A 23361-nucleotide genomic window follows, 5' to 3' on the forward strand; every position below is an offset into this window, starting at 1 on the left:
GCAGGTGCGCAGCCCAGAGAGTGGAGAGCGGAGTCGAGGCCCTGCCCAGACCCTCGCGGCTGCACTTGGAGGAGGATGGGTGGGGACGTGGGCTGGGGCACGGGATCATTGGTGTCCTGTTGGGAAAAATGAAATTGGATCCCTGCTTTGTGTCATAAGCAGCCACTTCTCACTCACCCTACATAAGACGAATTTCAGTTGTATTAATTATATAAATGTAAAAGGCAACATTAAAAATTTCAGTCTAAAATATAGGAGAAAATCTTTATAGTTTTGGGATGAGAGATTTCTTTTAAAATGTGCAGGAAGTGCAGCCTACAGAATGGAAGGCTGAAAAATGTGGCCATGTTTGAACTAAGCGTTTGCTTATGAAAAGGCACTCAAAATGAAGTCACTCAAAATGAAGTCACTCAAAACGAAATCAAAATTCAGCCACTTCGGGAAAAGATATCTGGAGCACACCTTACTGACAAAAACGAGTGTTTAAATATATGAAGAACTCAGTAAGTCGGTAAGAGAAGGAAAGGAGCCCCTGTTGGGAAGCACCTTCCAGAGGAGAGAAAGTGGGGATGCACCCTGAGCATGGAGGACGCCGCCCTCACAGCAGGCGGGGACACCGCAGGCCGGACGGGAACGATGCCGCCGTGTTTGGTGTGAGAGCTTCACGGTGGAGTGTGGCCCCCACGGCCTTGTGCCCCCGCGATGCCGTGTGTGTTTCCTTCCTCCGCGCTTTATGCCTAATGTACAGCGTTATGATTTTTGCTTTAAACAATTTTCTTTTTAAAAGATTAAGACGTGAGAGAAACGCCCTTGGTGTGGACCAGTTCACTGGCTTTCAGTGCCCTCCGCCCTTTTGTGTGGATTCTGCTTTTTATCTGGCACCCTTCTCTCTCTGCCTGAAGAACGTTCTTTAACATTTATTTTAGCACAAGTCAGCTGCTCATGAATTTTCTCAGCTTTTGTTTATCTGAAAAAGGTCTTTGTCCTCATTTTTGAAAGCTGTTTTTGTTGTAAATAGAATTCTAGCTTGTCAATTTTTTTTCCTCTCACTACTTTAATGATATCGCCCCATTGTCTTCTGTATTGCATTGTTGCTGGCGAGAATCTCGCCATTGTTCTCTCTTAATTTTCTTGTATATAATGTGCCCTTTCCTCCACTGCTAGGTTTTGTCTTTATAACTGGTTTGCAGCAACCTGATTATGTTGTACTTTGCTTTGATGTTCTTTATGTTTATCTTGCTTGGGGCCGTTTGAGCATTTGCTGTCTGTGGGTTTATCGTTTTAATCAAATTTGGGGAAAGTTTGTCCTTGTCCATTATTTCTTTAAATACTATTTTTCTTTTCCTTCCCTTCTCTTTTGTTCTTAGGCTCCAGTTACCTGATGTTAGATTGCCTGGTTCTGCCCCACAGGGCCCTAAAGCTCTTCTGATTGTTTTCAGCTCATTTTTCCTGTGTTTCGGTTTGGATTGCCTCTGTTGCTGTATTTTTAAGTGGCTGGGCTCTTTTCTGTTGCAGATTTTGATCTTCTCTTAGGTCCATGCAGTCAATTCGTTTTATTTCTGACATTGTGTTTGTCCGCTCCTTCCAGAAGCCTCACGTGTGCTTTCCCTGTCCTCGCTTTTCCTTCTGTCTGTGCGTTCCTTTCGCTGTCTGGTCACAGTTGCAATGACTGTTTCCAGTTGCTTTCAGCTCACTCCGTCATTTTTGCCTCTTCCGGGTCTGTTTCTGTTGACGGCTTCTTCGTAGGATGACGGGACACATTCACGTGGTGTTGCTGCTTCTCATATCAAGCTATTTTCCGTAGGATGGCAGACATTGCGAATGTTACGTTGTTTAGTGTTTGAGCCCTGTTTTCTTCCTTTAAAGCGTGTTGAAGGTTGTGTTTGCCAACAGTTAAGCCACATGGGGATCAGTGTGAGTCTGTCAAGGCATTCTTTGCCTTGCCCTTCTCTACTGGTGCAGTTTTATTTTCTTCAATGTGGACCCCCCCTTCTTCCTGACACATGGACTGGCTGGATCACAGGGTGCTGGTCTCCTCTCTCCCCACTGGCTTGAATAAGCAAGCGTGGGTAGGGGGATGATGGACTGTCTCCATGGAGGGGCCAGGCAGATGGGGCCTCATCCTCCGTTCACGGGCTCCAGGGGTGTGCGGTGGCCTCCTGTGCAGCCATGCTTTGCGGAGATGGTGGCGAGCTTGTCTCCTTAAGGCCTTCCTGATGATAAAATGTGACCAGTAGGATGAACGGTCGGGGACAATGGCGTGTCCAGAGGTCCTTTCCCTCCTGTGTGGTTGCAAGGCCGTGGCAACTCAACCACCATCCTCGCTGCCACTTCTGGGAGGAGCAGATGGGGACAGAACTACCTGGGCCCTGGGGTGCATGTGCCCCAACCTGTGTGTGCTGGTGGCTACTGGGGGTCCAATTTCTCTCTTAAGACCAAGCGTGAGCTATCAGGAGAGCCCCCAGAGCTTGGAGTTGCGCTTCCCTGGCATGAGACCTTGGGTGAGTTCTCAATGTCTCCATCCCTGGGATGCCTCAGACCCTGGCATCTCACGGGCTGCGTGGAGACCAGAGCCTGCGGGAGCTTGAGCTCTGCACATGCTGAGAGCTGAACGTGAGGCCAGCTCCTGCAGTGGCTGCCGCCATTCCCTGCCCTCTGCCTGTCACAGGTGGACGGTCTCACGGTGATGTACCTATGCGCTGGGGCCCCTCTTATACCTTGTGGGCATCTCATGAGGTGCAAGGCGTCTGTGTGGCTTTTCCTCAGGAACCTACTTTCTTCCTTCCAGAGAACTATTGTCGAGTGATGCGATGAAAGAATATAACAGGGCTCGAGTCTACCTGGACGAAAACTACAAATCCCAGGAGCACTTCACGGTGAGTCCCTCCCGCTGCCTGGTGCAGGGGTCAGAGAGGCTGGCCTTGGTAGAATCCAGCCCTTCTCCTGTGTAAATGGAGAGAGGTCGGGGTGCTCCCCACCTGAAGCCTCACTCACGCTGCCCTGCCTGGCACTCCCGCAGCCTGCTTGGTGGTCTGCTCATGGTCTGAGCCCGTGGCTGGCCTGGCAGGGAAGGTGGCCCAGCACGCACAGGGTCTTGGGGCTCCAGACCAAGCCCAAGAGGGAGTTCAGGAGTGACAGGTGGGGAGAGGCCCAGGGCCTCAGCGTGCATGAAAATAAGAGGGAGTCCGGGGCTCCAGGCATGTAGATGAGAGGTTGGACAGCAGCCAGTATTGCTTCAAGAGCCACCGTCGCCAGCCTTGCTCCCATGCTGGGTCCGTCTCTTCCTGAGCCCTGAGTGTGCAGGGCTGGGGCGGTGTCCTGCCTCGGAGAGAGGCTGTTCTTCAGGGTGAGCACAGGGGGAGTGGGACAGAGCCTTCCACAGGGCTGGGAAAGACCTGTCCCTCCTCTGCGGTCCTCTGTCAGGTGGACACATGAGAGGGTGGCCCCGGTGGATGTGGCAGCCACAGAGATACAGGCACCAGGTGTCTGGGAAGGGTCAGGAAGCTCCTCAGAGGAGGGGACACTCTGCAGGTCGTGAATAACTTGCTGTTGGTTCAGAGACCCACGTCTTAAATCCCGTCTTTATGCCCTGGGTCCCTAGGCCTGGATCCACCTCCCCTGTCTCTGGGGAGGCCCTGGGTCCCCCGGCCTGGGTCCATCTCCCCCGTCTCTGGGGAGGCCCTGGGTCCCCCGGCCTGGGTCCATCTCCCACATCTCTGGGGAGGCCCTGCATCCTTCTCCCCCATCTCTGGCCTCTTGTCCCCAGCATCAGCGCCCACTAGCCGTCATTGCGCCGTCACATGACAGGCCCTTGTTAATCTGCCCTCTCCCAGGTGGGCCCCCGTAGGCTGCAGTGCTGAGGGTCTCACTCTCCAGTGCCCTCCTGCCCTGCGGGTGGGACTCTCATTGCTGTTTGGGTTCAAGGGCCATCTCACTTGTTTGGGCATCTAGTGCCAGTTGATCAATGTCCTTGTCCCTGAGATGGTCACGCAGCTGTCATGCGTGGTCCCCACCAGTAGTGGAGTCTGTACAATCCCGGGAATCCCCTGTTCGGTCTCCGACCCTCGCCCTGTCAAGCAGCTGCCCACACACAAGCGGCCTCTCCTCACGCTCTATGGGGCACACGGGGACCGCGGGGCCCCCACTCACACCAGAGCCAAGGCCCTCACCCCTGTGCTCAGGATGTAGCTCCTCCTGTCAGCCTTCCTCCCTCTCCCCCTTCGTCCCTCCTCCCTCTCCCCCTTGGTCCCTCCTCCCTACCGGCTGCTTTCTCTCAGCTCTGCCATCCTTTCCATAAAACGGCAGCTTCCTTGACCCTCTCACTCTCCTCTGCCATGACCCAACGTCCTGTGTTTCCTAAGTAGGGGCTTATTCAGATGAAAAAGAAAAACACCACTGGGTGAGCAGCAAATTAGACATTGCAGAAGAAAAGAGAAAGTGACTGAACTTGAAGACAGCCACAAAATTAAAGTGAAACAGAGAGAAGGACTGAAAAGTGGATAGAAATCACTGTGAAATACCAGGTGTCCTAACACGTGTGGCTGCAGCCCCAGGAGGAGCAGGGAAAGGAGGCAGACAGGGTGATGCTTACAGATGTCATGGCTCAGATTTCTTCATCAGTCCACGAAACTTACAAAAAGATCCAAATACTGCAACAAGCTTCAAGCCGAATAAACATACCAACGCAGGCCAAGGTCCGACTGCTGAAAGCAAGTTACATGAAGGCCCTTCCTTGCCATCCATCACCCTTGGAAGAGTGGGGCTCTGCTCCCCATCTCTGCGTGCTGCCCTGCCATGGGAGCCTCATCTGTGCCAGTCGCCAGCTACCTCTTCCTCATGGGGACCGTCGCTCAGCTCTTTCCAGCTTCCTTTAGATATAAAGACACAGGTATTTTAAAAGTGAAGGGATGGAGGAGGATGTACCTTGTAAAACAGTCGTTAGAAGAAAGTAGGAGTGGCTGTCTGCATGTCAGGGTGCCCTCAGAACGAGCATGTTGTCGGGGCTGAGAGCGGTCATTTCACGATGATAAGGGGTCAGCTTTTTGGGAGGACATAGGGGTCGTGAATGTGCGCCCCTAATATCAGAGCTCACTTAGACGCGAAACCGACAGGGCTGGGTGGAGACGGGAGGCTCTGCACTGCAGGAGGACCCCACAGTCCCCTCCTGCTGGCTGATGTGCAGGTGGGCGGAGGAGCAGTGCCCACCACCCGCACCCTTGGCATCTGAGGCTCTCCAGCCAGAGCAGTGGTGGACGCAGCCACCGACAGAAGGCACCCGCCTGCTGGGCCCTGGCCAGAGCAGGCCTCTCCGTCTGTCCGAGCCTGGCTGGGATACCTGAGAGCGAGGCACACATGGGCTGGCGGAGGGGCAGCCGTCATTCTCTAGTTCTGTTTCCACCAAAACGTTTTTCCACATGAGGGCGAAAGCCTCAGCAAAACCTCCTTCAGGCCCCCGAGGGCTGCAGCTGCCTCCACACCTGGCTACCTTCTTCAGGCCCCCAAGGGCTGTGGCTGCCTCCACACCTGGCTACCTTCTTCAGGCCCCCGAGGGCTGTGGCTGCCTCCACACCTGGCTACCTTCTTCAGGCCCCCGAGGGCTGTGGCTGCCTCCACACCTGGCTACCTTCTTCAGGCCCCCGAGGGCTGTGGCTGCCTCCACACCTGGCTACCTTCTTCAGGCCCCTGAGGGCTGCGGCTGCCTCCACACCTGGCTTTCAGGGTTTTCCAGGTGGGTCCGGAGCGGCCTGTGCTTAAGGGCTCAGGTCCACCCGAGACTCTGCCTGGCGTGCGTATCTGGGCATCTGCACCTGGCTGCCGGGCACAGGCCGTGCCAGCCCTGTACGAGCTCTGGGGTTGTTCTCCCTTCTTTCCAGGGGTCCTCCCTGGCCCTGGGTGGTTCCAGCAAAACAGTCGCCAGGGCACATGAGTCTGGTTCCAGAAAGACCTTGCCCCTGCCTCTGTGAGATGGAAAGGATACAAACGCATTCTCTTACCAAAAACAATTAAATTAGAAGTAAATAAAAAAGATATATGGAAAAGTCTCAAATATCTGGAAATTAACTTGTTTGTTAATAATCCCAAGTCAAAGAGAATGTCACCAAAGAAATTACAAAGTATTTTAAATTATGTGAAAAGCTAGAACCTTCAAAATCTGTGAGATGCCAAAATAGTCTGCACCTGCTGCAGATCCTACAGCAGCCTTCAGCGCGGGGAGCACGCCCCCCCCCCCCCCCCCGTCAAAGGAAAGGTGCCTCTCAGGGGAGGAAGCGCAGGGGCTGGGCCGGGCCCCTCCCCTCAAGAAGCCGCTGCGTACTTGGTGCCTCAAAGTGCCCGACAGTGACGTGGGCCCAGCAGCCCATTCTTAAGCACACATGCTTCCCAATTATGTCTCTGAGATGTCTGAAACCAGGGTACGGGGCACCAGGGCGGCTGAACAGGCCACCCAGAGGCAGCCGTGCTGGGTCTGAGGTCCCGAGGCTGTTCCTCCAGTCACCCTCACGACGAGGGTTTCCAGAAAATGGGACAGGATAAGGCTTGGGAGTGAGAGTGGGTCTCAGGCCTGCTCTCAGGGAACTGTGGCCTGGCGGGAGCTCCCGTGCCTCTGCTGCCGCCCTTCAGCTCAGTGGGCTCCAGCCCCGGCTTCCCTGCCTGGGCACGGACCTGATCTCTCCCACAGCCACGGCCCTGAGTGAGGCTTTAGGCCAGGTGGATGGCGGAGGGCAGCCTTGCCTGGCAGGTAGGAGGGTCCGGGATGCCCCAGATGCCCAGTTAGGAGCTCATGCCAAGCTGGCGCCAGGCGGGCTTGTCATCCCTGTCTTGTCACTGAGACTGGGCTGGCGGACCCCGGAACGCTGCCCCCTGGGCCACCACTGGCTGCCTCAGTGGCCTGGTCTTTGCTGGGGGCCCTCGGGATGTCTGTGTGGCGGGGCCCGACTTCCCCGGGGTCCTGGGCAGGGCTGGGCAGCAGCGGCCAGCCAGACAATCACCCTCCTGCCCCAGCCAGGTGCCCTCTGGCTGTCAGAGGGAGGAAAATTTAATTTTTACAAGATTGATGGTATTGGAGCAATATTTTTAGCTGAGTCTGGTTCAAATAATAGGCCATTAATTGAAAAAGGAAATTGAAATGAATTTATCTTGTACATAAATGCTGTCACGGGTATTAATAGGGATCAGAAAATAGTGGCCTGTTCCCAGAAGGCGATTGAACCTGAAGCTGCGCCTGGCGCGTGAGCCTGTGGGGGGGACGCGGCTGAGGGGCTTCGAGCGACCTGCAGGTGCCCATTGCCACCAGGAGATGGCGCCCACGCAGCGCCTGAGAGTTTCCTACCGGAGATGATCAGAAGGCAACTTTTAATGCTTAAAAAATGAGGATATTAGGCCGGGCGCGGTGGCTCACGCCGGTAATCCCAGCACTTTGGGAGGCTGAGTCTGGGATGGACATGCACCGACTCCGCCAGGCGAGGTGGGCCTGGCTCAGGGCAGAAGGCCCCAGGAGGTGCCCAGGCTGAGCCCCGAGCTCTGCGCCCGCATGGAAAATGGAAAAGTGGCGAGAGCCAGGCTGGAAGACACCTGAGTGCCAGGCGGTCTGTGTGCCTCATCCCTGAAGCGCCTTTGTCAGAGCCCTTGCTCCTGGGTTCAGCCTGGTGTCCCTACCCCTGGGAACACATGTCCACCCACAGCACTGGAGACAGGGCTCAGAGCAAGCCCTGCCGTGGAGGTCTTGGTACCACGTTGGTACCCAGAGAAATTTCTTAGCCACCGCGGTGCATCCTCCCACACGGGCCTCGACACTGAAGAAGTGCCTGGGCGAGGCTTTCCAGGGCTGCCAAGTGCCTATTGATCCAAAGCTCCAACAGCACAGAAATCCCGTGTCTTGTCCACCGGGCACGCAGGGAGCTCCGAGAACCCATCGGTCAGCGCCCAGAGAGCCGACGTCGGCTAGAGGACGCAGGGTAACGGCCTTCCTGAACTCCGCTTCCAAGAGGGTTCTGTGAGGAAGAGGTTGCAAATTCATTTTCGTTTAACCTCACCCGCATCTGGTTTCACCACAGGAGTGGAGCCCTGCAGCAGGAGGGGTGGGGGGCCTGTCACTGGGCTTTGCTGCTGATTTGGCCTACCTGGGAAGCCCAGAGGATGTATTTACTGTAGTGACTTGAGGCTTGTGCGGGGCCTGGTAGGAGCCAAGGCCACCCCATCCTCCCAGCTCAGCTTGGTGACTTACCATCCATGGCTCTGGTTCGCTTGTCACCCGCCCCTCCCAGAGAGGCTGCGTGGGGCTGCAGGCGCCTGAGTGTAGGTCCCAGCCTGTGTCCTGGGCTCTAGTCCCATTGAAGCCTTGTGGCTGGCTGGGCATGGGTCCCACGCAGACTGGTGGGGCCGGGAGGGCCTGGCGTGGGCACCTGCAGCAGCTTCTTCAAGGCCTCCCAGCACTGACCGTGGCCTCTCAAAGCCTCGGCTGCTTCAGTAGCTTTCCTGCTGGGAGCTGTGAGCACTGCTGGGGCCCATGCCTAGGACTGTCCTGACCGGACTGAAAGCCCTAGAGGGAAGCTGGCAGTGGGGACAGGGTGCAAGAGGAAAGACCCTCTCTCCATGCGGCTCCTTCATCCACCCACCTGGAGGAACTCCTAGAGGGAAGCTGGCAGTGGGGACAGGGTGCAAGAGGAAAGACCCTCTCTCCATGTGGCTCCTTCATCCACCCACCTGGAGGAACTCCTAGAGGGAAGGTGGCAGTGGGGTCAGGGTGTGAGAAGGAAAGCCCCACTCTCCTCTTCATCCACCCACCCAGAAGAAGTTTGAAGAAACCATGCCTTTAAATGGCTTAAAGTTGGAGCAGAAGGGTTTATCTGCTGATACAATTAAGACAGCTTCGGGAGAGGGCTGAGAAGGTGTGGCCTGGCGGACACACTGCCTCCAGGGACACCCCTGCCCCCGCCAGCTGTGCCTGCTCCTCGGAGGGTCCCCCCTGCTTGGGAAGGTACCTGCTGCACAGGACCCCAGCTGGAGTCAAGGAGTCAGCAGAAGAGGGGGTTGGAGGAGCGGCTGGGGACAGGAGGTGGCTGTGTGGGCCACCCCACCTCGCCTCTTGCCTGAGCCCCTCTGTGGCCACATAGAAGGAGGGGTTGGAGGTGCAGCCAGCCAGCTGGGCCAGGTGAGCCGGTCCTGAAGAGCACCAAGCAGGGTTGCCCCGGGCTCCTGAGATGATTTTTCACATGCAGCAGCTGGAGACAGTTTGGAGGGGCCCAGGGCGGTGCAGACCCTTGCCCTTCCACAGCTGCTCAGGTGGCCCGGAGGCGTGTGCACCCTTCGCTATGCAGCAGGGCTCCACGGGCCTGGGCACTCAGCCCAGATGGTGCATGTGGGGAACCGTGGGACCCCATGTGCCAGGAGTCTCTGGGCAGACAGCAGCAACAGGGCTGTGTGGGGACTTGGGCAGGCCTGAGCCTGGGGTCCGATGACCTAGTTGGGTCTGGGGCAGCCACAAGCCGAGGCGTTGAGGAAGAGAGAGTGAAGTCTGAGCTCCTTGCGTAGGAGACCTCCGTGTGGAGTAGCCCCAGAGGCAGGAGGCTGCCTCAGCCAGGATGGCCCCGTGCACTTGCTAAGCTGCGCCGCCTGCTCACTCAAGGCTCTTGGGCTCGGAGCAGAACTATGAGCCTGCAAGGCCTGCTGGGCAGGGTGGCCACAGCACGTGGCCGCTGGTCACCAACCAGGGGCTTACCCCTCTCCCACCCCCTAGCGCTGCCTTTGCACCTCGGAGGGCAGGTCTCTGCTGGCACCGTGAGTGACCTGCAAGCACTGCCATGGTGGACTCTGCTCGCGCCTTGGTGGCTTCTAGGCTTTTCCAGGGGCTCTGGCCTCCTGCAGAGCAGGGTCTGCCTCCCCCGCGGCTGGGTCTGTGGAGAGTGAAGTGGGGCACAGATGCCCTTTGCAAGTGCTGTGCACGGCAGCTCACAGCCCCCACCCCCAGCTCTGTAGTCTGTAAGAGGCAGGCTCTCGGCATGGCCCCCAGGCAGTGGCCCTGGTGCTCTTGGGGTGGGGGGCCCCAGTACCCAGCGGTGGCCCAGGAATGGGAGGCCCGCTGCTTCCTGGGAGAGGCCCTTCTGCTTTCCCTCCTCCTCCTCCGTGAGCTCCCCCTTCCACTCTCGTTCTCCTAAATAAGACTTTAGGGGGAATTTATGGAAAATTGATGGAGTTTACGGATGTTCTTTGATCCAGAGAAGGGGAAGGAAAGGCAAACGCGTTTATGATGAGGAAGCTCATCTGCCTTAGGGCTCCAGCCCTGCCCTGGGGCTCGCTGCCTCCTCACCTGCCTGGGGGCAAGACAGTCCTGATGAAGTGAGAGGGGGCGAGATTGGTTTTCTGAGGGCACCGGGCCCTTCATGCTCCCCTAAATCATGGGCTGTCTGCTCAGCGGGCAGGTAATGACCTGCTCCCCGGCCCCAGCACCTGCAGCCCCGCGGGACGCGATGATGTGCGGCTGGGGCTGCAGTGAAGGTGAAACTGTCGTATCGATCTTTTTAGCACTAAAATATGAGCCACTTTACTCCGCTCCCCGCTGCTGTGATGTGAAAAATAATAACTCGGATCCAAATTAAAAATATTGATCTCTGGAAGGTGTTGAAAGTAAATAAACACCTTCCGAAGTTTTCAGGTCAGCCAAGAAATGGTATTCAGCAATAAATGTGTCAGAGTCCAGGGTTCTTGATCTGTTTTTTCTTTGAATTGATTTTTCATTATTTACTTCCTAAAAGTGGTGGAATTTGGTCCTCCACTGTGAAATCCCAGTGTGTGGGCACATTATTTCTTTGGGGCTTATGAGGTGCTCCTAGTCCACTCCCTTACTGATGGATTGATGTTTGACTCCATAAGCCTGCTTTATTTAGGACCTTCCGTCATAATTTTTTGTACATTTAGGCTTGACTTTTTTATTTCCTTCTAACAGATGAGCTGACATTGGGCTATCAAACGGGTGGGAAAACAATTGCCACGAGGTTAATTTCACGGCCGGCTCCGTGCGTTCTGAGCAGACAGGGGTGTTTCCTGGCTGCAGGCCGGGCCTTGGATGCAGCCTTGACGCATGTCGATCTGTTTACACACAGGGCTGAGTCCGCCGGCCCCCCGGGGGTGCTCATGGGTGCCCGGGTGTCTGCAAGCTGCCCGCAGCTGTGTGGTCTCTGGGCACGGATGCTCCAGGCCCTCTGGGCTCCAGGGAGGCTGGGTTGTATGTCTCTTGAGAAGCTTTCCTTTCGGAAGGCCACCAAGACCGCCGAGACTGCCAAGACCACCAAGGCCGCCGGCTGCTCCCGGTGGCTCCATGCGCCCAGCAGGAGAGTGGAAGGCGCCAGGCCTGGGGCAGTTCGAAAAGATAGGTGCCGCCAGCATCTGCGCTTCCTTGTGGGTGCTCAACAGGCTGCCTGGGAAGCTCCTTCTGCCGTCACCTGGAGTCAGCTGCTGTCCACAGTGGAAGCTGCCAGCCACCAAGGCTACCGACCTGGGCCCTGGGGATGAGCAGCCCAGGAGGCGAAGATGCCTAGGCGGGTCCCCAGCTCTGCAGGTGCCACTCCCCACGCCATTGTTCTCCAAACTTCCTGGGAGACCTGGCTGTGCCCCTGTAGGTGTCAGGCAGACTCAGAGGCACAGGGGTTCAGATTGAGGCCTGGGGCTGAGGAAGCAGGAAGTCCTGTCAGGAGCTGGAGCACTGAGAAAGGCACCTTGCCGAGAGCAGCCTTGGAAGGGTCCAGAACTGGAAAGATGGAGAGCTGCCATTGGCCCGTAGCTCTGGGGCTGGTCCTGGCCATCTAGCCATGGGACTGTGGGCAGAGGGTTCCCTAGCTCTGGGTGAGGCGGGAGTGGTGGGCAGTGCTGGCCATGAGGTCCCTGTGGGGTGCATCCATGGACGCGGGTCTGGAGGTGCTGCTGTCTAAGCTGAGGCTTTTGAAGGATGACCGTGCCCAGGTTATCCAGTGTTCCTTCTCAGCGAGCAGCTCCCATGGCAGTCCATTCATTCAACATGCCCTGGTCCAGCTGCTGCACAGCCATGGGTATTCTGTGCTGAGCGCCGCGGCTGATGCACACCCACCGTCCGCTGCAGAGGAGACCTCTGCACGCAGGCCCACAGCGAGGGCCGGATCAGGAGAACAACCCACTTGGCAGGCGGCAACCTTGCCTGGCACTCACCAGGGCCTCCTCCCCAGCGCTGTCCCGAGTCAGGTCCACACGGCTTCATGGCTGCCTGCCCTGGGAGGTGGAGCATGGAGAAGGCCAGTGCCTCATCACAGAGCCAGATGCGCACAACAGGATCCAGTGCTGTCAGCTGGGCTCCAGAAACCTGAGGACATGCAGCCTGTAGCTCCTGACACATGACATGTGACATACAACACATGACACGCGGCATACTCCCTGTGACATGGCACATGACACGTGACAACACATTCTCATGCTCTGCCGACGCATGACCCACGGCACGTTCCCGTGCTCCGCCGACGCGTGGCCCACGGCACGTTCCCGCACTCTGCCGACGCATGACCCACTGCACGTTCCCGCGCTCCGCCGACACATGACACATGGCACGTTCCGACGTCTGCCAATGCGTGACACACGGCACGTTATAATGATGTAAATACTGATTATTGATTTAAGTGAAAATATTGAGAGGGTGGGGGTGAGAGATGGAGTGTGTGTGTGATATTGAGTGAAGGGGAAAGATAGTAGAAAGTAGTTAAATGCTCTTCTTCCACCGTGGAAAAATTGAAAAATCAGTGTTGAAAACTGGAAAATCAAGAAGTGGCAATATAAGCTTTAGAGGTATGGAGATAAATACCAAAAGAAAAGAATTAAAAGAAAATAATTGCCTCTGGGAACTAGAAGACTGAAGTGGACAGGAGCTACTCTTTTCATAGTATGCCTTGCAGAACTCATGTGTGCGTGTGTGTTACTAGCTTTTAAAAAACAAAATTCAAGGAAACTTTTTAGGAGGAAGAGACTCCTTCTGTTGATGGTGACATCAAACAAGACCTGCAGGAGGAGGTAGCACTGACAAGAAGGTGGTGTGTCAGTTTGTGATCTGGTGCAGTGAGGCACCTGTGTCAGCAACAGGTGGGAGTGGCTCTGGTGTCTGAGCAGAGGCTGTCTGGATGCCATTCACGGTGAGAGAAGAGCCTAGAATCTTGACTGTCCTTTGAGTGTCAGGTAAAGAAATTTGAATGTGATTAGATGGGCAGTGGGGACCATTACAGAGTTTAGGGAGAGAGGTGAGGCAGTCAGAACTGGGGGAAGATGGAGAAGGGACAAGTGTGTTGTTTCAAACGTAGAGTCCTCTGATATCTACCTTTTAAATTCTTATTGAAGTAAATGCACAGAGAGGACCAGAAGTGGTGATCCATATTGGTGCACATTTATTTTTTTGACTCTGATTCCTTCTCTTTAAGCCTAAAACTAGGGCAGTGTCCCATACTGAGCACTAAAGAGAAGTAGGTTCAAACCCATGAGGGAGGAAAACCAGATCCCTGCACCTTGGCCAAGATGAGGATGCCGGATGGAGCATAGCCAGTCCTGGAATGAAGCCTGCATCTCTCCCTTGCACAGTGCCCCCACCCACAATCCAGCCAGGTCTCTCTGTGTCCCCAGCTGCATGCTCCCACCTCTTCGTGATATGGTTTCGAAAACACAATCCAGCACCATGTGTAAATTGTTTGATGCTTTAGATCAACTTTGCTGAATTGCCTACATTGAAAGTAATGAGGACAATACCCTTCAGGAAGAAAAAGGCAAAATGAAGTGCTTTCATGAATAGTCAGAAGGGTCTTACTAACATAAAAATATTTTGCTTATGTCTTCAGAATCTCTTTATGTAGTTAGTGGCTTGTAAGCTGTCAACTTGTAAATGATGCCGTTGGAAATTGAAATGTAAATAACATTACCATTTATAATAGCATCAAAAATATGAAATATTTAGGAATAAATTAGGTCAAGATGTGTAAGACCTGTATACTGAGAACTATGGTATATTGCTCAGAGAAATTAAATAAGATCTAAATAAATGGAGAGATATACTATGTTCATGGATCAGAAGACTCAATCTTGTTAAGATGGCATTTCTCCCCAAATTGATGTGAAGATTCAGTGCATTACTAATCAAAATCTGAGAAGACTTTTTTTTTTGGTAGAAATTAAGCTGGTTCTAAAATGTATATGTAAATGTAAAGGAATTAGAATGGGCCAAAATAACTTTGAACATGAATAAAGATGGAGTCCTTATACTACCTGATTAAGACTTCTTATAAATCTCAATAATTAAATCAGTATAGTATTGGCATAAAACCAGATAAACAGATCACAGAACATTATGGAGAGTCTAGAAAGTGGCCCACTATTGATCTTTGTCAGAGGTGTCAGTGGACTTCAGCAGTGAGTGAATGATCTTTTCCACAAAGGGTGCTGTAGCAATTAGAGGGCTGTTTGCAAAAAACTCACTTCAGTTGTTACTTGAAACCACATAAAAATTTAGCTTGAACTGGATCATAGACCTAGTGTAAGAGCTAGAACCATGCAGCTTCCACAAGATCACACAGGACTTCTTTCTTTAAATATGACACCGAAAGCAGAAACCACTATGAGAGGAAACCAGTCAATTGGACCTATGAGGACGACCGTGGCAAGCGCGGGGGAGGCTGTGGCAGCACTGCGGCCGTCGTGTTGGTGCTGGAGATGTAAAACATGTGAAAACATGGAGGTCTGAAACGTTGACAATACACACACCATGTCACCCAGCCACTTCCCTCCTCAGTATTTACTTAAGAGAGATGAAAGCACATTCCACACTAAGACTGAATGTTCATAGCAGCTTTATTCAGAATAGCCAAGACCTGTCAACAGCCCAGATAGCCACAGCAGGTGAGTGGGAACAGGAGGGGACAGTCTGTGTACACCGCGGTGTGTCAGTTGTCACAGTAATTATGGTGGGCAAAAGAATCCAGACCAAACCAAAAATGCATTCTGTATGATTTCATGTATATCATATTCTTAAAAATGCAAACAAGTCTGTAATGACAGAACACAGATAGTGGTTTCCCGGGGAAGGGGTTGCGGTGGGGGCTGGAGGGATTCCAGTGAGCACTAAGGAGAAGCCAGGTCAAGCCCAGGAGGGGAGCACAGTAGATCCTCGCACCTTGGCCAAGGTGAGGATGCTGGACGGAAGGCAGCTGTCCCTTCCACAGTGCCCACCCACCCGCGCTCCAGCCTGGCCGCTCTCTGCTCCCACCCCTTCATGCTGTAGTTTAGCAAACACAATCCAGAGCCAAGTGTAAATTGTGTCAAGGGGCGAAGGGACCCAGGGAACCTTCTGGAGCGACGGGCATGTTAGTCTCCTAATTGTGGTGATGGTTTCACAGTGTGGATGTGTCAGGACTCATGCAGTTACACGTCACGTGGGTGCCATTCTGTCAGTGCCACTTACACGTACCTTAGCACTCTAGAAGGAAAATCTAGTCTTGTGGTGGATGGCTTGTGAGGGGTCAAACTGCAGATGATTTCACGGAGAAGGGAAGTGCTTCCGTCAGCAGCTGGCCCCTCGAACGGACTGTGCTCACCACTGTGTGTCTCACAACTAGGCAACTCGGCACGCTGCAGGAAAGAACGGCAGAGTGTGAGTAATTTTCCATTTATATACACATATGCGTATGTGATATAAAATTGAAAAGGCTTTCTTCTCGCTAAATCTTATTTTATTTTGACACAGGATGTCACTCTGTTGCCCAGGCTGGAGTGCAGGAGTGCAATTGTGGCTCACTGCAGCCTTGAACTCCTGAGCTCAAGTGATCCTGTGGCCTCAGCCTCCCAAGTAGCCGAGGATACAGGTGTGCATCACCACGCCTGGCTAAAAAAAAACTGTTTATAGAGACTGGGTGTCACCGTGTTGCCCAGCCAGGTCTCCAACTCCTGGCCTCAAGTGATCCTCCTGCCTCGGCCTCTCAAAGTGCTGGGATTACAGGTGCGAACCACTGTGCCCTGCCAAAAAGACACTTTTTAGGTTAAGTAAGGCTTTATTGATTTTGAATGTAACATTATTCCCACTCAATGAGTGATTTTGGTCGACATTCACCTGTACTTTCTCTGCACTCTGAGCCGGCAGGTGCCACTTCTAGCTTCTGGCTGGGGTTGGTTTGCAGTGGAGTCTGTGCCTGTGGCAGCCGTCTGCATGACTTTGGGTCATTACGCTTTCCTTGCCTTTTGGGGAGGATCCCTGGTGCTCTGTGAGCAGATTCGCCCCCTAGGGGTGAAGTCATCTTGCTCCTCTTCTGAGCCGTGAGCTGGGCAGGGGCGCGCTCACATCATTCCTTTCCCCCTCTCCCCGGGTGGGAAATCCGTAACAGGCTCTTTGGCAAAGGCTGGGCCAAGGTGCCTCGTGGGCAGCCGATCCATCAGGCGGCCGACAGGCGTGATCGAGTGCCGTGTCACACGCAGCCCGGGAAACAAACGCCGCACGAAAGGTATTGGCGAACAAACTGAAAAATTGTAAAGCTCTTAAGGACTTTCATGCTTGTTAGCACTTTTTGACAGAAAATCACTGAAGCAGTGAACATAAAGAAATAGCCGTGGTTGATTCACAGTTTAGCTTGTTGTTCTGTTCATTTGGCCTCAGGTGATGTTTCACTTCCGGAGCCCCCTGAGCTGCTCCTTGCTCTGCCTGGCTTTCTTTCCTGTGCAAATTCTTGCGGGTCCCTGGGCTGTGCTCACCCAACCACGGCCTCCCTGGAGATGGGTTTTTATGATTTTGAAGGAGACTGAAGGAAACCGAACGAACAAATATTTTCTCCAAAGCCCGTCCAGGTTTGGCTTCAGATGCTGTGAGCCATGTGGACATTTCTAGGCTTAATCCACAGAATGAATGTGAGCTTTTATGTCACAGCCTGCCCAGGACCCTGCTGTGTGCCTGGAGGGCACCTGACCTGCTCTTGAGGCTTCACTACCTGACGTCCCAAAGGGAACATCGTGTTTTTCAGTGTGTTCCTGAGCAGATGGGTGTCTACACAGACCTCGCCTGTTGCCCTGTGCATTTGTGCGATGAGTTGGGGTGTGGCACACCGCTGTGTGGGGGTGGCTGGGCCTCTGAGTGTGCTCTCTCACAGCCACGTCTGCTGGGGCCCACAGCTCCCCATCAGCAGCAGCCCAGAGCTGAGCACAGAAGTGTGGGTGATTTTCACGAGTGCACCTTGCCATTTGGCTTGGCACCTGTTAGAACTGCTATGTGCTCTTTGAAAACCACCCATCCTTCTGTCCCAAGGAAGGTGACAAGCACGATGTTTTCCTGGGAGAAAGTGGCTCCCATCCTGGCCACACATCCCTGTCAGGGCAGCGTTTAGTGCATCCCACCTGTGCACATAGAGATGCATCCTGCTGTCTTAAGTATCGGAGTCCCCGATGCAGGCTTGTTGGGGTGGCTCAGGTTTTCCCGTTGAAACTTAGGCGTTGAGCAGTCAGGGGCTGCCCCTGCCTGCCCAGAACTTTCCTGAAGTCGTGGTCCGGCAGCGCCCCGCCTGTGCAGGCCAGGTCCCTCAAGGCCAAGCCCTGTTGTGCATGAGGGCACCCCCAGACTGAAGGAAACGAAGCTGGAGCTTCAGAGATCATGCCTACCTGAGGCCTTCCCTCACCTTCGCAGACACGCCTGTGTTTCCAAAGAAGGGGGACAGACAGAGCACTTCACTTCCATCCCGAGAGCGTCTCCCAGACAGCGCACCCCGCAGCGGCCACCGGCTGACCCGTGGCCTTGAGAACACAGGAAAGCCCCCTCTTAGATTCACAGAAACGCCCTTCCTAGGAGTAAACGGATTCCGTGTTTTTCCCCTCGATTCTGTGTCGCTAATTGTTAATTATGACAAAGGAAAAGTGTTATTAAGATTCGGGGTATTTGTTTCATTGTGTAATTTCTTCCTTGGTTAAAAGGGAAGAATGGGCCGGGTGTGGTGCTTCACACCTATAATCCCAGCACTTTGGGAGGCTGAGGCAGGTGAATCGCTTGAGCTCAGGAGTTCAAGACCAGCCTGGCCAACATGGCGAAACCCCATCTCTACTGAAAATACAAAAATTAGCCAGGTACAATGGCATGCACCTGTAGTCGCAGCTACTTGGGAGGCTGAGGCTGGAGGATCGTGTAAGCCTGGGAGGTGGAGGTAGCAGTGAGCCAAGATCACACCACTGCACTGCAGCCTGGGCAACAGAGCAAGATCCTGTCCCAAAAAAAAAAAAAAAAAAAGAGAAGAATGATATAACCACATTAGTCCTTTACCAGGTTTGCCTTAAAACTGAGTCACTGTGTGCCTGGCCGTTACTCACCACTTCCTCCCATGTCGTGACTGTTATAATGCATCACTACTTCCTCACTATGATTCATCTAGGAACTTGGAGGAGTAATTCATAGTCAGGGATATTTATGTTTAAACCGACAGAAAGGGAGAGCCATTTGAACACATTATTCCATGTTTTCACTGGTTTTAAATCTGATCTCTGCTGGCTGGGGGAAACTTGAGGAACTTTGAAGTCATCGTAGGCAGTAGGGAGGTAATGGATAAGGGCATTTCAAGCATGCAGTGAAGAGACACCAGCTGTACAGCTCCCTCCTGTATGGAAAAGGTGGAATTTAGACAGTTAAAGTATTAATGTATACATCACTGGGTTTGAAAACAGCCACAAAAAAACCCTTGTCGGATCACCCAAAACCGCTGGCCCCGTGGCGCACCATCCCCAGGCTGCCGACTTTGCGGTGGGGCTCTCTTTCCTTCTGGAGTGCAGCAGCATCTGGAATTGTCTGGGAAGACCCTGAAGGATGGCCCACACCGAGCCGAAACATCTTTCAAACGGAAATTGTTACACTGTGCTCTTCATCTTGAAATTAATGTTTGGTTGTCAATTTTTATTGCTGACCTAATGGATGAAGTCCAGCAATTGCAGCTGTCCCCTTAAAGCGGCCCCCAGCGTGTGCTGTGCAGACCTTCTCGGCAGGCTGCCCACCCCCCTCGTCCGTAAGTGGACTCGGGTAGAGAAAGATATCTGTGCATTGAGAGCTCGTTGGAGATAACTTGAGTCATAATGTGTACTCAGTGTGCTGGGAACCATAGGAGGGTAAAGGTGGTTTAAAAAAAAGGTTATTTTCATTAATTCCTCTCACCCCCAACCCCCTCCGCCACCTGGGGCAAAAAAATGGCAGGGTCCTGCTGGATGCCGCTTTCCAAGCTGGGGCCAGACCCGCCAGTGTTGAGCAAGAGGGAGGTTTCATGTGAGGCTGGCTGAGTTTTATATATCTATTTATGAGATCCAATAATGTAATGATGTGCTTGTCTAATAAATGCTGCTGTACAAGCTCAGGACAGCAGACGTTTCCAGTGTGACCCGGATTGTCTAAGCCGCAGCCCCTTTTGGTTGGAACTCGGCTGTTTAATAAATGTCGGCTGTTCTTCCAACCATCGTAATTATTTAAAGGGGCTTCAAAAGAGAGAGAACAAATCAAATCAAGCCATTACTGTTGAAGCTCGTTCTGGAGTTAAGTGTGTTTTTAAAACTGTGGGCCTTGTGCAGAGGCTCCTCCCAGTTTTCATCTATTATCACAATAATTGAGTTTGTAGCTGGAATTAAATTTATCAAATTGCGTTATCCTCTTTAGAAATTGGATAGGCATGCTGGCAGGGCGAGGCAGAAGTTAATCCGCTTTGCTGAAGCCTCCAGTGGCCCTGCACAGCGGGGCTGAAGAGGCCCAGACAGCTTCCTGTCACCCCGGACACGATGTAATTTCTCCTCAATCCCTTGTGCAAATAATGACATTTGAATCGAGCATTAACAGGCTTAATTACTTTAAAATTGTCATTTTAATTTACACTGATATAGTATTGATCATACAAGCAGAGATTAAGCTGTTCAGTGGAGCAGATGATGGGGAATTAAACATTAAAGGGTCCTCAGGGGGCCGCGTGTGCTGCCCGGCGCGAGCCGGAAGAGGGATGATATTTCTCGGTAATGAACTGGCGGCATGCGGGGACATGAATCTTGGGCTCTTGGAAAAGGGGAAATAATGGGGTTTGGGAGGCATTTGCAGGTTATTCATTCGCCGCCATGCACCAATTCTCCAGTGATTCATCCGCCTCACCAACATTTATTTATCCAGCAAATTCCGGAGCTTTGACCTTTTTGCTAAGTACATTGAACATAAGTTGGAGTGGAGATCTTTCAAGTGTAACTTTTACAAGTATTTGTTATTTTTCCTTATTTCTAGGCAACATCAAACAAAGTTACTCAGTTTTTTGAGTGTACTGGAGTCTGCCGGCCTTGCAGGGTTGTGTGGTGGTGAGGGACTAATGGGCTCCTGCAGCCCAGCCCCACACTTGACTTTTGAAAATTCCAGTGGCAGATCCCAGGCTCAGGTGTCACTGATCCTTTCTTAGATGAAATGACACGAGAGCCTCACGTTCCTGCCATGGGCTGATGGCCTTGGCCTCCTTTCAGTTGAGGCTTTCTGTTGGTGGTTAGGGGGCAAAGTGACGCCCTGTAACTTATCGGTGCTGCCATGGAAAAAATATGGAAATGAAGCAGGACGTGAGTTTTTCAGAAGCACATTTGACGGACTTCTTTTGGCGAAAATCAGAGCACTTCAAATCCTGTAACCTCAAACTGTTTCACTTTTCAGAAGTTATATAATAAAAAGTTAAGTAATTGATTTTATAGTTCAGTAGGGAGTGATGAAATTCTTGATCACTATCCATAATGGCTTTATTTTAAACAGTGGGCTAGAGATTTAATTAAAGCATGATCAGGGAAATGAAAAAATGTTGATATTTCTCCTCAAATTAAACATGAATTTGCACAGGGAGCATTAGAAGGGCTTATTATTCCTCCTGATGTTTTTATTCTCTTCCGTAGGATTTAAAAGCTTGCGGCCCACTTCACCCCTCTCTGAATAGCTCAGGGGGCTTCAGCCCCTGTTGACCGTGCTCTGGGTTTGGTCCATTTCTGTGGCTTTCTTTAAAAACTGCCGAGCTCCGTCACACGACCACCACTGCTGGCGTTTATTGAGCGTGTACTGCTTGTGAGGCTTTGTTCTGGGGGATCATTTCCCCACTTTATCGTTGGGGTGCAGGAGACACAGGAAGGTTAAGAAACAGCCGGTGAGGCTGGGCATGGTGGCTCATGCCTGTAATCCCAGCATTTTGGGAGGCCGAGGCGGGTGGATCACGAGGTCAGGAGATAGAGACCATTCTGCCAACATGGTGAAACCCCGTCTCTACTAAAAATACAAAAAATTAGCCAGGCGTGGTGGTGGGCGCCTGTAGTCCCAGCTACTCGAGAGGCTGAGGCAGGAGAATGGCGTGAACCCAGGAGGCGGAGCTTGCAGTGAGCAGACATCGCGCCACCGCACTCCAGCCTGGGAGACAGAGTGAGACTCCATCTCAAAATAAATAAACAAACAAACAGCCGGTGAGTAGCACCAGCTGGTGTGAAGCTGGGAAGTAGCCCCGTGAGCGCCAGGTGCCGCCGGGCCGGGCCCTTCCTGTGAGGCGGGTTCCCTGGTGCCCACTGTGGCCTGCTCTGAGGGGCACAGTGCAGGCTCCCATTCTTAACCTCGAGGCTTTCTATGTAGCACGTCCTCACGGGACCACGGAACGAGAGGGAGCTCGGGGTGTGGTGGAGGAGTGGCAAGTGACAGGGCAGAAACAGCTGCTCGAGGAGGCCCCGTGTTCTCCTGGGGGACCATCGGTGACATTTCAGCCTGGCTTAGCCACATCCTTGAAAGTGGTTCTGCTTCTCTTACGTGCTTGCAGACACCATTCATGTGTCCTTAGTTTGACAGTGACTTGGTCAAGCTTGGAGGATGTGGGGCCTGCCTGTGCGTGCCCCATGGGCAGAGAGGGCGGACACGGTTCGTGCTGGACTCTGGATGTGCGGCTCCAAGTGAGATGTGGGTAGATGCCATTGGGATTTCGGCGTGAGCGTGGACCTGGGTTTCTGGAAGGGCACTGTTCCCATGTCCCTGTCCCCACTGTGGCCTTGCTGAGCCCCCAGGGAGCCAGGACCCGCTGGTGACTGCTCCCTCTCTGTCCTCAGGGTGTAGCCCTGCACGGCCCTTCTAGCCCTCTCAGGTCTTTCTTTTGTCCAAACTCTTATCTTCTCTTGGGTCCCCAGGGTCACCAACCTCTTTGCAGAAAATCCCTCTGCAGCCACTGACCCCACACCCCCAGCCCCCATGCCCTCACTGCACACGTTCTCAGCCCCCATGTCCTCAGCTTCCAATCTCTAAAGCCCATGTCCTGAAACCCACACCCTCAGCCTCCACCCCCAAAACCCTACACCCTCTGACTGCGCACTCCCAGAACCTGCACCTGACCCCACACCCCAGACCCTACATCCTCTGACTGTGCACTCCCAGAACCTGCACCTGACCCCACACCCCAGACCCTACATCCTCTGTGCACTCCCAGAACCTGCACCTGACCCCACACCCCAGACCCTACATCCTCTGACTGCGCACTCCCAGAACCTGCACCTGACCCCACACCCCAGACCCTACATCCTCTGTGCACTCCCAGAACCTGCACCTGACCCCACACCCCCTGACCCCACCCCCCTGACCCCACACCCCCTGACCCCACACCCCCTGACCCCACACCCCGACCCCACACCCTGTGACCCTACACCCCCTGACCCCACCCCCCTGACCCCACATCCTCTGCATACTCCCAGAACCCACACCTGACCCCACACCCCAGACCCTACATCCTCTGTGCACTCCCAGAACCCGCACCTGACCCCACCCCCCTGACCTCACACCCCGACCCTACATCCTCTGAGTGTGCACTCCCAGAACCCGCACCTGACCCCCACACCCCCCCTGACACCACCCCACAGCCCCCATCTTCAGCCTCTCCTCTGCTGTAGTCCCCAGCCCCTGGCTGGCTTGCTTCTCAGCACAGCCCTGGCCCAGAAGCAGGAGGACACTGTCAGCCCCTCCTTGCTGGGGGGAGAGTGGTTGGGGTACACCTGTCCCCTGCCCCTCTGCTGCCCACAGCACAGCTAACTCTTCACCCTGCCTGCGCGCATCCCTGTGGCCTTCTGGGAGGTCCCAATGGGGAGTCTGTCTTCTCCCCAGAACACCCAGTCTCCCTTTGTGCCGGGTCACCCCTGTGAGCAAACAGGCAGGCATTTCCCTCTTAGGGAAGAAGCCTCCCTTGACCCCGTATCTCCCCAGCTCCTTGTCCTATAGAAACTGATTTCTTGGCAGTGTCTTTCTTTCTTTTTTTTTTTTTTTTTTTTTTTAAGGAAAATGATGGATATTCATGTGGTCAGGACAGCGGTGCCAAAGTGGAGAAAGTGCAAACGGCGGTG

At 53.5% G+C, this 23361-nt stretch overlaps 1 protein-coding gene across 1 annotated transcript in view; it reads left to right on the forward strand.

Annotated features, from left to right (window-relative positions):
* Nucleotides 1–23361, forward strand: part of INPP5A (inositol polyphosphate-5-phosphatase A) — a 244149-nt gene that overhangs the window by 111698 nt on the left and 109090 nt on the right. Inside the window, exon 4 of the mRNA XM_019035299.4 lies at nt 2789–2876. Coding sequence (XP_018890844.3) covers nt 2789–2876 — 88 coding nt within the window. The remainder of the gene's footprint in view (nt 1–2788; nt 2877–23361) is intronic.

Source organism: Gorilla gorilla, chromosome 8 (assembly GCF_029281585.2).
Source record: "Gorilla gorilla gorilla isolate KB3781 chromosome 8, NHGRI_mGorGor1-v2.1_pri, whole genome shotgun sequence".
NCBI lineage: Eukaryota > Metazoa > Chordata > Mammalia > Primates > Hominidae > Gorilla > Gorilla gorilla.